This window comes from Capricornis sumatraensis, chromosome 2, assembly GCF_032405125.1.
Source record: "Capricornis sumatraensis isolate serow.1 chromosome 2, serow.2, whole genome shotgun sequence".
Lineage (NCBI taxonomy): Eukaryota > Metazoa > Chordata > Mammalia > Artiodactyla > Bovidae > Capricornis > Capricornis sumatraensis.
The window spans coordinates 159,481,145-159,495,257 of record NC_091070.1 but is presented as its reverse complement, the minus strand read 5'-3'; the positions used below and the strand labels follow the sequence as shown (position 1 = coordinate 159,495,257).

General features: G+C 40.2%; 1 protein-coding gene across 2 annotated transcripts in view; it reads right to left on the bottom strand.

Annotated features, from left to right (window-relative positions):
- Positions 1 to 4,974: 4,974 nt before the first annotated feature.
- MCOLN3 (mucolipin TRP cation channel 3) overlaps positions 4,975 to 14,113 on the bottom strand; it is a 28,147-nt gene continuing 19,008 nt past the window's right edge. For both annotated transcript variants that reach the window (XM_068964087.1, XM_068964088.1), the window contains 6 exons: positions 12,227 to 12,339; positions 11,996 to 12,145; positions 8,621 to 8,722; positions 8,390 to 8,512; positions 7,092 to 7,298; positions 4,975 to 5,109 (listed from right to left, as the gene is read on the bottom strand). In XM_068964087.1, the coding sequence (XP_068820188.1) occupies positions 4,975 to 5,109; positions 7,092 to 7,298; positions 8,390 to 8,512; positions 8,621 to 8,722; positions 11,996 to 12,145; positions 12,227 to 12,339 (830 nt within the window). The remainder of the gene's footprint in view (positions 5,110 to 7,091; positions 7,299 to 8,389; positions 8,513 to 8,620; positions 8,723 to 11,995; positions 12,146 to 12,226; positions 12,340 to 14,113) is intronic.

Here is a 14,113-nt window from a genome sequence, read left to right as displayed (position 1 = left end):
ATCCCATGGACAGAGGAGACTGGTGGACTGCAGTCCATAGGGTTGCAGAGTCAGACACAACTGGAGCGACTGAACACATATAATGTATATAAAACGATACGTAATTGATCCCTTTGTCCATGGAAAGAAAAGAACAGCACTCAAAAGTTGGGATTTAAATTTTGTTTGAGGACTTTACTGAGGACAATAGTCCAGGAAACAGCCCATCAGATAGCTCTGAGGCGCTAAGGCTTATGTGTACGCTCACTCACTCAGTCATGTCTGACTAACAGCGTGACCGAAAGTGGGGTGTGGCTGCTCACAGCTCAAAAGCCAGTACACAGGCCAGGATGGTGGAAAGTTAGCTTTATTTCCGATGCTGTGTCCGGCAGGGAAGGGAACACCTGTCCAAAGGCCAGCTCCCCCATCCCCACATAATCAGGGGCAAGAGCTTTTCCAGACATAGTGAAAGGGGCTACATGCAAAAACAGTTCACTCAGCTCTGATATCTGACCAACATCATCTCGATTGTTTTAGGTACAGTTAATCTTCAGTTCCAGGGTAGGTTTGTTTTTACTTCGAGGCCAGTTCTCAGAATTGTGGCAGCTTACATCACGGATACAGTCTGGTCATGATGTAGGCAACTTCTTCCACCTGGTAGGAGTTTCAGTATCTATAAGAGAGCTCACAGGCTATGGCTCAGAATATCTATAGCCCTTGACAAGGAACTAAAGGTCTCCGACTATGCTTAACAGCTACTTTATTATTATTTGGGTCTCCTTAGGATCCTGCTTCGTTTCAATAGGAGGTAGGGGAAGAGCCAGAATGTGCATGAATTTTTTGCTGGGGTGGGTGAACATCCAAAGATCACTGCTAATCATAAAGAACAAGTTAATGATCTTAGTGCTTTTATATGTATGAGAAGAATCTGGGGTTACTGACTTAGATATGTATCTTAACTATCTACGTGTAACCAAGCCCAGAAAGCTATTTTTCATCATCCTGAATTCCCCTCAAGGTACACTGTCCATGGCTTGATCCTTGTAGAACTGAAATGGCAGGCAACACTGTTTCTTTACAACCCCTTTTAAAAGTCACTTTCAATAGGCCATTGGGCAAAAGCCTTAGTTTAGAGCCTGTTTCATTAGAGGTGCCCACTGGGTATAGACAGACTTGGAAGATCCTGTTTGTGTACTCACAGTCCCTGCAGGTGGGTGCAGCAGTGGTGTGTTTCCTTTCTTTGTTGCAGCACTGTTCTTGTGGGAAGGACGTGGACACTGGTGTAAAGAGGCAGACTGTAGCTTGGTTGGAGAGTGTTGGAGGAAGTTTATGTTGTAAGTAAGAAATATTATATTTATACAGATATATATATATAATTTTTATGCTACAGAATTTTTAAGCCTTTTTAATTAAAAACAAAAGCCACTGTAGGCAGTCTGGATGGGAGGGGTTTGGGGGAGAATGGATATGTATATATATGGTTGAGTCCCTTCGCTGTTCACCTGAAACTATCACTTGTTAATCGGCTATACCCCAATACAAAATAAAAAGATTTAAAACAAACAAACAAAGCCACTATAAAGGCACAACCCTTCACTTCAAAATGTTAGGACTCCACTAGGAACCAGAGTCCCTTTAGAAGGGGACTGTAAACTGGGATAACACTTTTTTATATCAGCAAATTGATATAAACAGACTCTGATTCAGTGGATCTGTCTGGAATAGGATTTGAGGGTTTGCATTTCGAACTAGAAGATGCTGCTGATACGGCTGGTCCACCCATCACTTTTTAAGTAACAAGGTTCTAGGAAATGTTTAAACTGAGTGTTTGAGGAAATTGGGGATGGAGAAGAGGCGGGCAGTGTTAGATTGAAGGATAGTTGGAGTCAGATGGCTGAAAGCTGTAAATATCACACGTTAAGATATAAATTATTGTTTCTAGGCACCAAATCTTGACCATTCTAAACTAGTAAATTAATTCACAATTGGCATTGTTTTTCACTTTCAAAGAGGCATTTTCCTTTCATGGACTGTACCTTTAATGTTATATTTGGAAAGTTGTTGCCAAACCCAAGGTCATCCAGATTTTTCTATTTTTTTTTTCAGGAATCTTACAGTTTTACATTTTACATATACAACTATGATCCATTTTGAGTTAATTTTTGTGACAGATGTAAAGTCTATGTCAAGGTTCATTTTCTTGTATGTAAATATCCAGTTGTTCCATTTGCAAAAAAGACTGTCTTTGCTCAACTGTATTGCCTTTGCTCCTTGTCAAAGATCGGTCAACTATATTGATGTGGGTCTATTCCTGGCCTACAAGAAGAAATAGACAATCCAATAGGCCTACGTCTATTAAAGAAATTGAATCAATAATTACTAATCTTCTGAAGCAGAAAGCACCAATCGAGATGGGTTCACTGGTAAATTCTACCAAACATTTAAGGAAGAAATTATACCAGCTCTCTATAATCTCTTCCAGAAGACAGAAGCAGAGATCAAACTTCCTAACTTATTCTATGAAGCTAGCATTACCCTGATAACAAAAAAAGATAAAGACGTTACAAACAAAAAAGCTACACACCAATATCTCTCATGAACATAGAGGCAAAATCCTCAACAAAAAAGATCAGCAAATTGAATGCAACAATGTATGCTGCTGCTGCTAAGTCATTTCAGTCATGTCTGACTCTCTGCAACCCCATAGATGGAAGCCCACCAGGCTCCGCCGTCCCTGGGATTCTCCAGGCAAGAACATTGGAGTGGGTTGCCACTTCCTTCTCCAATGCATGGAAGTGAAAACTGAAAGTGAAGCCACTCAGTCGTGTCCAACCCTCAGCGACCCCATGGACTGCAGCCTTCCAGGCTCCTCTGTCCCTAGGATTTTCCAGGCAAGAGTACTGGAGTGGGGTGCCATTGCCTTCTCCAGCAACAATGTATAAAAATAATCAAACACCACAACCAAGTGGGATTTATTACAGGTATGCAAAGTTAGTTCAACATTCTAAACTCAAACTAATGTAATTCATCATATCAGTGAGTTCAAAAAAAAATCACAATAATATCAATAGATGCAAATAATTCAATTGACAAAATCCAATACTCATTCATGATTTTAAAAATTGTTGGCAAAATAGGAACAGAGAGAAATATCTTCAACTCAGTTAAGACCATCTGTGAAAAATCTACAGCCCATATCCTACCTAATGATGAGAAACTTAGAAACTTTCCAGCTAAGATCATGGGGATGATTACTAAAAGTTAGGCCTTGGAGTTTTTCACGGATTCCTGACAATAAGAAAGCTTGAACTATCAGGAGAAAGATGTGAAGGTGCCAAGTCATTGGCTATATTTCCACAGGAGGAACATAGTGACTTCAGAGAAAAGCAAAACCTCAGAGCAGTAAGTCAGTGGTCTCACATTTCCACTGAAATATTACTGCTAATCCAAAAACTTCTCAAGGGGTAAAAAGAAGTATCTGTCAGATAATGAACACAATCTCAAAACTCAATGCATTCCAGCAAATCCCAAAAATGATTGTGACACAAATATTAGAATGAAGATTAAAAAAAATTCACCTAGAGATTAGATTTCTTGTTTTTAAAAGCCATAGGTACTACAAAATAGCTTATATTCATGGCAGAATCTCACATTTTGACACCTAGAGTCATTATTATGAATGTTATTGTGTTAAAACAATAAGAGTTCAGTGTCTTGAGGTTACCTTCATTTAGCCCTTAAAATGAAAAATTAACAAATCAATTTCCTTGAAAAAAAGAGCTTGCTTTCAGAAAACCTTTATTGCACATCACATCACTGAATTAATTTCTGTTTGAATAAACAGCACACAGAACCAAGACTTATGTTGTGGAAATCCCTGAAGCTTCTAATCAGCAGTCTGCAAGGAGTAGAGACTTTGGTTTTATGTCTTTTTAAGGCATACATTTCCCATTTATTTTTAAATTTTGAACATAATTGTTTTCTAAAATATTTCTGATGTCAGTTATAGAACTTCTCCCTATGAAACCATGATTAGTGACCCTGAAAGGCTACTCTTTTCTGAGAGAATGAATGTGCCCCCAAGGGACCTGGTGCATCATGTACTTTTCACAAGGCTGTGCAAGTACCAATAAAAATCCTTATGGGATTGAATATGCTTGTGGTATGCACTTAATTTTCATAGATATATAGAATACTCTTTCAACTTTGTCCTTTAATACTATAGGAAAGGAGAAAACCCATACGTGAGTACCAAAAAATCTGATCTTCTCCAGAAATCAAAACAGTATCAAATAACAGTTGTCCTTCAGAACCAAATATGTGACTGTTAGCTGGTGACTTTTTTCCTTCTCATTCTTTTAGAAAGTTAAAGTCACTCAGTTGTGTCCAACTCTTGCAAGCCCATGGACTATAGCCCACCAGGCTCCTCTGTCCATGGAATTTTCCAGGCAAGAATACTAGACTGGATTGCCATTTCTTACTCTAGGGCATCTTCCCCACCCAGGGATCGAACCCAGGTCTGCACTGCAGGCAGATTATTTACCATCTGAGCCACCAATGATTACTGGATAGACAGCAACCATCCTGTCTCTCAGATGACCACTGAGAATGGTCCAGGCCAGGGTTAGTGACTTGGCTGACATCAGACCAGGCACTGTTTCTACTGATGACACAGTCAGCACAGTCAAAATAACTGGAAGCAAGAGTAAAGAAAGGTATGGAAAACATATTCTAAAAGTGGCAAAATAAACAGGACAAGAATCCAACAGTTTCCCTCATCAAAGTGGGTTTTTTTTTAAAAATAAACCTAGCACAAAGCTATAGACATTAAATATTGCTTTAAATATATAAACACAGTTCTTGATGAATTACAGTCATCAATTTGCTCCAAATAGTAGTCTTAAGACATACTACATCTGATATTAAAATACCTATTTTTATCTCTCAACTCATTTACATAATATATTCTCTCCAGAGCACAGATTAGCCTAACAGCTACTTTTTACAACAGCAGAATATCGATACTGGAGTGTCTTCTTCTAATCGGTACTTTCCAGAATTAGGCAGATCTTTGCACTCTGATATAAACATACGAAGTTCAGTCTCAGGAAAGCCATCTTGTTGGTAATGCTATACAGAAGAATTAAAAAAAAAAGTTTTCATTAATAAGTCCCTTGAGAACAGCTTTATTTCAAATTCAGAGTGGATCATTTGGCTACAGGGGTGGGATGCATGCTAAGTCACTTCAGTCGTGTCCAACTCTGTGCGACCCTACGGTCAGGCTCCTCTGTCCATGGGGTTCTCCACGGAATACTGGAGTGAATTGCCATGCCCTCCTCCAGAGGATCGTCCCGACCCAGGGATTGAACCTGCATCTCTTACATCTACCTGTGCTGGAAGGCAGGTTCTTTACCGCTAGCACCACCTGGGAAACCCACAGGGGTGGGTTAGGCAGGGGTTTTTCTAAAGGGATAGTTCACTCGCTTCCACGTATTTTCATGGCGATGAAGCCTCTAGAGCCACTCTTAGGTTTGCCTAAGGAAAAGTGGGTCTAAGATTCTGCAGTGCCCTCCTGGGCTCTCTTTCGTGGGTCTGAGTCAACCTGAAATGGACATGTTGAATCTGAATCTAAGACCTCCTTCCAGGGAAAATCCAGCCTGCATACCATTTTGGAGTCTCTCTTGCAGACAGAGAGATTTATATAAAGGTCTAATATTTATTTCAGTTTGGGGATCTAAGATCCTGAGAATGGGCCCTGGACCAGAAAGGATCAGAAAGGACTCACCCATGTGACAAGTGCCCTGAGTCCGTGGAAAGAGGTTAACATCTAAACTAAGAGTCTTAAGCTTGTGTCAAGAGCTGTCCATTCACGTTACTCTTTGAGACCTCAGATATCATCACCCTTGAATAAAATATAGCTTTCTACATGCAGAGGTGAAGGCAGCGAACTTTTAGAGCACCATGGGAAGGGATTTGGACAGGTACAACTACATTCTTTCCAGTCTCCCTGGTGACTCTAAGCAAGTCGGTCAAGTGAGCATTGAGGACAGTCAGTTCTTGACACCTGATTCAGTAAGAATGAAGTCACAGCCCTGGTTGCCTGAACAAGGTATTTGTAATTACCAATGTATAATCCATCAACTCTTGATCATCTTTCTCCTTATCTATTCACATGGCATCATGTTTCATTACCTCTCATGTTCAGAAACAGAAGTCCCCAAATGGAAGCGTCTATGCCAATAATATACCTAACGTGCTACTACTAACGTGTGTGTGCAGGCCAAGTTGCTTCAGTCGTATCCAACTCTTTGGAATGGACTGTAGCCCACCAGGCTCTTCTGTCCATGGGATTCTACAGGCAAGAATACTGGAGGAGACTGCCATTTCTTTCTCCAGGGGCTCTTCCCAACCCAGGGATCGAACCCAAGTCTCCTACATCTCCTGCGTTAGCAGATGGGTTCTTGAGCCACTAGCGCCATGTGGGAAGGTTATTAGAAATTTGAATACATATGGATATTTATTCTGCCTTTCCATATTTTAAAGGGCTCAAACTGATTTTTAAAATCCAGCGTGAATAACAGTATTAGTGATTGAGAGTTGGACACAAGTGAGCGACTAAATGATAACAGCTTTTCAAATCATGCTCCTAAATGTGGACCATATACATGGCGAGTTCTTGACCTATCAGTTCCTTGACTGTTCTGGAGACCAAGCCTCTGGAGTGGTCCCAAGAAGGGCCTAGCAGAATGATGCGTTCAGTTACAGCACACTTCAAATAAAGAGGTCAATTTTTCTTCAGGACAATTGGATTTTAAAAGCTCCCCACAAAATTTTGACCATCTGAAATGTCATGTTTCACTAACCCAATACCTAATGATCCTTATAATGCTAATAAAAGATTAGAAAGCTTGTTTGAAAACACACAGTTACTCTAAGACAAACCTTTCAACATTCTAGAAATTCTGTTTCTCGGGATGTAAAACTGAAGTCCTTTTTCTCTACTCAGAAGAAATTACCATTCCATTGATCTCCTCCCCATTAGGTACTGTATTTTATTGACTCTCTACAAGTTCTAGGGAAATGTCACTCCTCGCGGTTCTTGATGAACCTACCTTAATTGTTTCATACGTATCAGTGATCAGTGCAATGAAAAGACTTAAAATCATGTATATAAAAAGGCTGATGAATGAGTAGAGGTAAATTCTGCTAAACAGCCAGACCAGGTAACTTTTTTGCTGCATTTTTGCAAATGTGGCAAACATATCATCTCCATTTATCAGCGAGAAAAGACACTCAGAGACCATGTTCAGAGAACGGAACTGGAAGAAAAAAATACTCATTTTATTTCATGTTCCTTCCCACTGGAGACTTTGATCATGACTCCATAATAAAAACAGTGGAACTAGATATCCCAAGTTACCCTTTCAAACAAATACCCTTAGGTAACCACAAGCATTTTTTTTTAAAAACAAGAGAAAAACAAAAGTTTAATAACATGTACACAATGGAGACAACTGGGAAAAGTCATTCCTATAGACATTTGTTTTGTGATCTACATAGTATGTACATGCCTACTGTTTTTCTTGGAATGAGGAGCTCCTTCTTGATGCTCCTCTTCATAGGAGGAGCCTGAACTGAAGAAGAAAAACACGGAAGGGACAGACCAGCTCCTCTGAGTCAAGCCTTTACCCTCTCCTTTACTTTTCTATAGAAAGAGATCCTTGAAATGCTTCTGCATTCAGGTCTCGAACACAAATGCTCATGCTTCTGTTCTAAAGTTCATTCCATTTAAGATGATGGTATTACAGTCTAGACTATAACTCTAGTAAACAAAATTTTCAAATATTTCTACAAGTTTCTCCCCATACTACTATTAAAAATAAAGTCACATTTCAATAAAAATTACCTAAATAGCCCATAAATATATGTTGATGAATCAAATTGTCAAACCTGGCTCCACTGATGGTAAGAAGGACTTTACTATCTGACACCGCTCACAAAAGGAGCTGAGGCAACCAAGGAATCGACCTCTCAAGCTGGTGTGCGCTCAGTCGCTTCAGTCATGTCCAACTCTTTGCAACACTATGGACTATAGCCTGCCAGGCTCCTCTGTCCATGGGATTTCTCAAGGCAATAACACTGGAGTGGGTTGCCCAGCCCTACTCCAGGGGATCTTCCCAACCCAGGGATTGAACCCATATCTTTTACATGTCTTGCACTGGGAGGCAGGTTCTTTCCCATTAGTGCCACCTGGTCTTACCTCACCAGTTTAAAAACATGGCAACAGACACAATACCTTCAACGTTTAGGGCTGAGTCACAAAGTAAAAGGAGCTTATTTTAAAAGAATAGCAAGCCACTGGTACTACCCTGAGAGCTTAACAGCAACAGAGAAAGTTGTTTACTAGTACCTTATCATGATAAGGCCCCAGCACAATCCATCCACAGAAGCAATAGCCTAAATAAATCATGGCTGCACAGCAGCAGAACCTGATGACATTGGGCAGTGCAGCCTGGAGGGTGAGAATGAGGAGCTGGGAAAGTAAAAGAGGTCATTAGAATCCCTTTGTCCTTCAAACAAAGCAGTGCAGTAACTTTGAAAGAGAAATACCAACAGCTTGGAGATCTGTGGAATTCCTTACATTGTATTTCTGAAAAAAACCAAAGTACCGGATAACTCCAAGCCACACGAGCATGGTAGAGGTCCCAAGAAGTATGCTACAGACATCGTAACTTGTTAGACTCTAAAACACAGTGGAAAAAAATTATCAGTTATATAGCAGAGATTCATTGGGGCAAAAATTATTTCTTGAGTAGCAAAGAGTTTGGCACCATTCTAGGTGCTAAGGACAAAGTAGTGAACAGACAAAATTCCCTGCCCTCATGAGGTTTACATTCTAGTGGGTGTAGAGAGAGATGACAGAAGTTAATTAGCGCAACCCTTCATACATGGGCTGATGGTAAGTGGAGAGGAGAAAATTCAGGGGAGGGGACAAAGTATGGCTGTGCACTGCATTTCAAAAGGGTGATCAGGGAAGGTCTCACTGAAAAGGGGGCATTTGAGCAAAGACATGAAGGGAGTGAGGGAGCAAACCAAGCAAGAATCTAGGGGAAGAGCTTTCCAGGCAGAGGGACCAGTATCTGCAGAGGCCCAAAAGCAGGAGGGCATCTGGCAAGATAGTGGTCTGGCTAGAGAACGATAGGGGAGAGTAAGCAGGTAGTTTAGAGTTTCACAAGTATAATTTAACAACTTTGCCTTTTACTTTGAATAGATGAGGGAGATTGAGAGCTCTGAACAGGAGTGCTGTAATCCAATGTTGGCTCTATGGTTGAGAGCAGACTGTGGAAGAGAGAGATGGCTACTGCAGTAATGCAGATGAGAGCTGATGGTGCTTTGGACCAGGCTGGGAATGGTGGAGGTGATGAGGTGATTTCTGAAGGCAGACAAACAGGATTTTCTCTTGGATGAGATATGGAGGAGAGGGATTTAGTAAAAAAGAGGAGCCAAGGATGGATCTATGGTTTTTTTCCTTGAACAGCTGAAAAGAGCTGCCATTAACTGAAATTTGAAAGGCCACAGAGAAGTGAGTTTTGACTTTGGAGGTGGAGTTGTTTTGTTCAGTCACTCAGTCATGTCCAGCTCTTTGCGACCTCATGGACTGCAGCATGCCAGGCTTCCCTGTCCATCACCAACTCCCAGAGTTTGCGCCAACTCATGTCCATTGAGACAATGATTGTTTTAGGTATGTTAAATTTGTGAAGCTGTGTAGACATTCAAGTGAAGATGTGGAAGAAACAGTTGGATATTTGAGACTGGAGTTTAGGGAATAATTCCAAACTGGAGAAACAGATTTGAAAATCATTGGAAAATAGGTACTCTTTAAGGCAATAGGACAGGATAAGATCACAAAACAAAGGCAGAAAAATGAGGTGTTTAAGCACGCTGCCTTGAAGCTCTGTTACTTAAATAGCTTGGTGAAGTCAGAAGGAACAGCAAAGGGAAGGGAAGACCAGCCATGATTCAAGAGAAAAAGTAGGTAAGTGACAGCCAGTGAAAAAACTCATCAACAAAGAAAGCGCTTGCAGTGTTAAAAAGCTGCTAATGGGTCAAAATGAGGGTAAATAACTGAATATTAGACACAGCAACAGTTACAGGTCATTGGAAAATACACTTTCCGTGCAGCCTGATTAGAACAGATACAAGATAGAACTGGATGAACAGAGCCAGAAACAGTATTAAATACTCTTTTGAGGTCTTTTGCTATGTAAAGGAGAGCAGAGAAATGGGGAAGTAGCTGGAGAGAGAATAGGTTGAGATTTTGTCTTTTTAGAAAGAAAGAAAAAAAAAAAAAAACATGCTCATGGAAACGCCATGGTAGAGAACAGGAAATTAAGGATGCATAAGAAACAGAGTAAGAAGAGCCGGAGCCATGCTCTGGAGCAAGCAAGCAGGGACAGCATCTGATAGGCACGTGGAGGCGTTGGCCCCGGATAGTAACCTAAATATTATGTCCACAGTAAGAGAAAATGCAAAGTGTATGGGCATTGATGCTGATGGGTAGATAAATGAAGTGGGATTTTGTAGAATTTCAATTCTGTTTAATATTTTGTGAAACAGAAAGTGAGGTCATCAGCTGAAAGAAAGGATAGAAAAGAGATATTAGAAGTTTAGAAATTTCAAGCGAGAAAAAAAATGAAATGATCAGCTAGAAGGCAGGGGGAATGCATGGTCTAGAAAAATGTAGAAAGACTGCTGGACACCATTAAGGGCTCACTGAAGTTAATGGTAGGTGGGATTAGTAAAAATGAAGATTTGCTGCAAATCTCCCCCTACTTCTCTTTATTTGTTCCCTAAAGTTAACTACCTATTTCAATGATATATATTACCCTGGCATATGGTGACAGCTGCTCCATGGCTTCTAAACTCACTCTCTCTTTCTGAGGTACATGTGTGGGCTGTCTTCCCAGCTTCCCTGCAGTCAGATGTGGCTAAATTTTCTCCAGCAGGACTGGATAGAATGAAGGCTGCCATTCTGAGCCAAGGCATAAGACTGTAAGAGACCTACTACCTACCGTACCAGGTTCTCCCTTCCATGGGCTGCACCCTGTTCATGAGACAATCCAGCATCAATCATGCAGTCTGGGTGAGCCTTCAATGGTAATGGTCATCAGAGAAAAAGATGGGAGAAACTTAGATTCCTGAATGACTGTGTGGAGCTGTGTGACTTGCCAGGCTGGAAAACCCACCCTGACAATTACATGAGGGAGAAATAAGCTCTTATCATATCTGAGCTATTGCATTTGAGATCTCTGCCCAGGAATCTCAACCAAAACAGGCTCCCCATGTGGTTCGCCCTCATCCTTAATTGCAGTCGAGGATAGAAAAACATAAATCTAAACAAGATTAGTTTGAACAGTTTTTTGTTTTTTTTTTTGCTTTGGGGGAGGGTTGATATACAAGCTGGATTAGTCCTAACTTAAAATGGAAAACCTTGCAGTACATCAATGGTAACAGCAAGAAAATGGGAATATTCTCAGTTTGAATGGACAAAGGGATAACTGCAGGGACTCGCACAATAGTACTTTGGCCTCACTTCCCATCTCCTGCCCACAGTCCAACTCCTTCTACTGAAGATTCTGACATTCCTCCTAAGAACAACAACAAAAAAATCTTTTACCTTAGTTATCTTGGTGTGTGTATGACTTTCAGTGTGTGCAAGAATTTATAGGCCCCAACCTCAGAGTTCACATTCAGTAGGTCTAACGTGGAGTATTTTATCAGATGACATAGGGTATTTTACCCAAATGACCCTGATTGAGAGGACTTAAATCACACTTTGAAAAACAGCCTAAAATATTTCCTGACTATACTCTTACGAATTACTGTTATTTCAGGTTTACTCAATACAATGTTTGAAAAAAATCTTGTACTCTGTGAATCCTTACATTTTGGAAAAACAAATGACAGTTAAGGCAAATCTGATACTAACAATGACATAAATAGGAAAAAATTTTACCTTAGCTTGAATTTCCATTTTCAGAATTGATCCAATGATGGTCAATAAGTCGCTAATAATAATCATAATATACCATCCATTGACGAATTCCATTCGATCAGAAACAGAAACTTCCTTCTTATAATGGAGGAGGAAAAAATTGACAAATTCCTTTAGGGAAAAGCGGGGAGGCATGGTGAACTTCTGTCAATCAAAATGACCAGTGCATTCCTAGAAAGCAGTGACTCCTACCTGCTGAAGCTGAAGTCCTCTCACCACAGATCGAACACACAGGACTAACGAAGCCAAGCATGTCAGAATAATGAAGACATCAAAGATCATCATGTAATGAGTGTTCTTCTGAGCTGGAGGAAAGAAGGTTACCTGCTTATGTGCTGGAACACCAGTGTGGTGACATTTACTTCTACTTCTTACCCGCCCCCCCATTTTTAGCCTCATTTATTTTAACAGCTGCATTGCATCATTTCAGTACAGATGTACAAGACTTTATTTGTAAGGATGTTCAGGCTGTAATCTGGTTTCACTACTACAATCCATTCTCCAGGTCCTCTTTGTGCACAGGTTCAAGTGATTTTTTAGGTGGATGAATATCCAAAGATGGAATTGTTGGGTTAAATCATACGCATCTTTCTAAAAATAGATCTAAGAAATTGCTCTGCAAAAATATCATGCCAGTTTACATGCCTACACACATCACACATCTTCTTCATCACTGGATATCAGTATTCTTTAGTTTTTACCAATAAAAGGAGCAAGTGATGTGAAATGCCATTTTTATCATGTACCAAATGGCTGTTGAATGTATTCAAGTACCATATCTTCCCTTTCCAACTTTTTTGTGTGTTTTAATGCCTAAGAAAAATACATCTCATTACTTTCCTAGAATTTCCGCTGGCTAGTCTTGCTTGTTATTTTCCCATATTTCTTGAGGACCAAAATGTCAAATTCCAATAACAATCTTACTGTTAATTTTTTGGGGGAATCATGCTGAATTTATAGATTAATCTAGGGAGAATTGACATGTTCATGTTAAATCACTTGACGAAAGACGTAATGTGTCGTCTTTTTTTTTCCATCCTCAGAAACATTTTTTTTTCTCAGAAACATTTTCAAGTTTTATATGGATCCTTCTTCACACTCATGTTTAGAATAATTTTAAAAATTCAAGTATTCTTTGTACAAAGATAACAAACAAAAAAAGCTCTGATACAGATTCTTCTGTTAGCATTTAAAGAAGGTTAAAAGTCCTCAAAACCATGTTTCAAAGATATTTAACTATTACCTGTCATCTTTTGTTCTTAATACAGTTAGGGTTCCCGCATATCTTATTTAAATATACTTATCTAGGTATAAAATACTCATTAAGCATCAGGTGTGTTTTCACATGCTGAGAATACAATAGTGAACAAGACAGATAGAGTCCCTGACCTTGTGGAACCTCGACTCCAGTGAGACAAGAGAAAAAAGTAAACAAGTACATGAACAAAATACTTCCTGATAGGAGTAAGTGATAGGAAGAAAGTAAATCCAAACAGCTACTAAGTGTATTTCCTACCTGGGGTAGTTTCAAGCATTTTTGAAGATTTAACTCATTTGCACCTCACCGTAACCCCACGAGGTAGGTGTGCTTATCCCCACTTTGCAGGTGAGAAAACTGAAGCCCAGAGCGGTCACAGAACTTGCCTGAGATTCCAGGCCAGTAAGTGCAAAGTCATCGTTCAGACCTTAGCAGTTTGTCTCCAGTATCCATCACTCTGTCAGTGGTTCCTGGCATCTCTTTGGAACTTGTTAGAAATGAACATCCTCCTGCCTTACCCTAGCCCTAGTAAATCAGAAACTGCTTTCCTAAGCTCTCCAGGTAACACTAAAATTTGGGCACCACTGCTGAGGGAGCTTCGAGAGAGGGAATGGGGAGAAGAAAGGTTTGTTCGCACAGTGAAGGCAGGCCTCACCAGAGGCAGTGGCTTTTAGCTGAGACTTGAATGACAAGGCAGAGCCACCCGCACAGAGATTCTGGGAATCAGTCCTCCCAGCAGAAGCACAGCTAGGTGAAGAGCAGAGGGTGGCCGTCACACGCTCGCTTCCAGAGCTTGTCTTACTTAACAAGTTGGGCTGCTC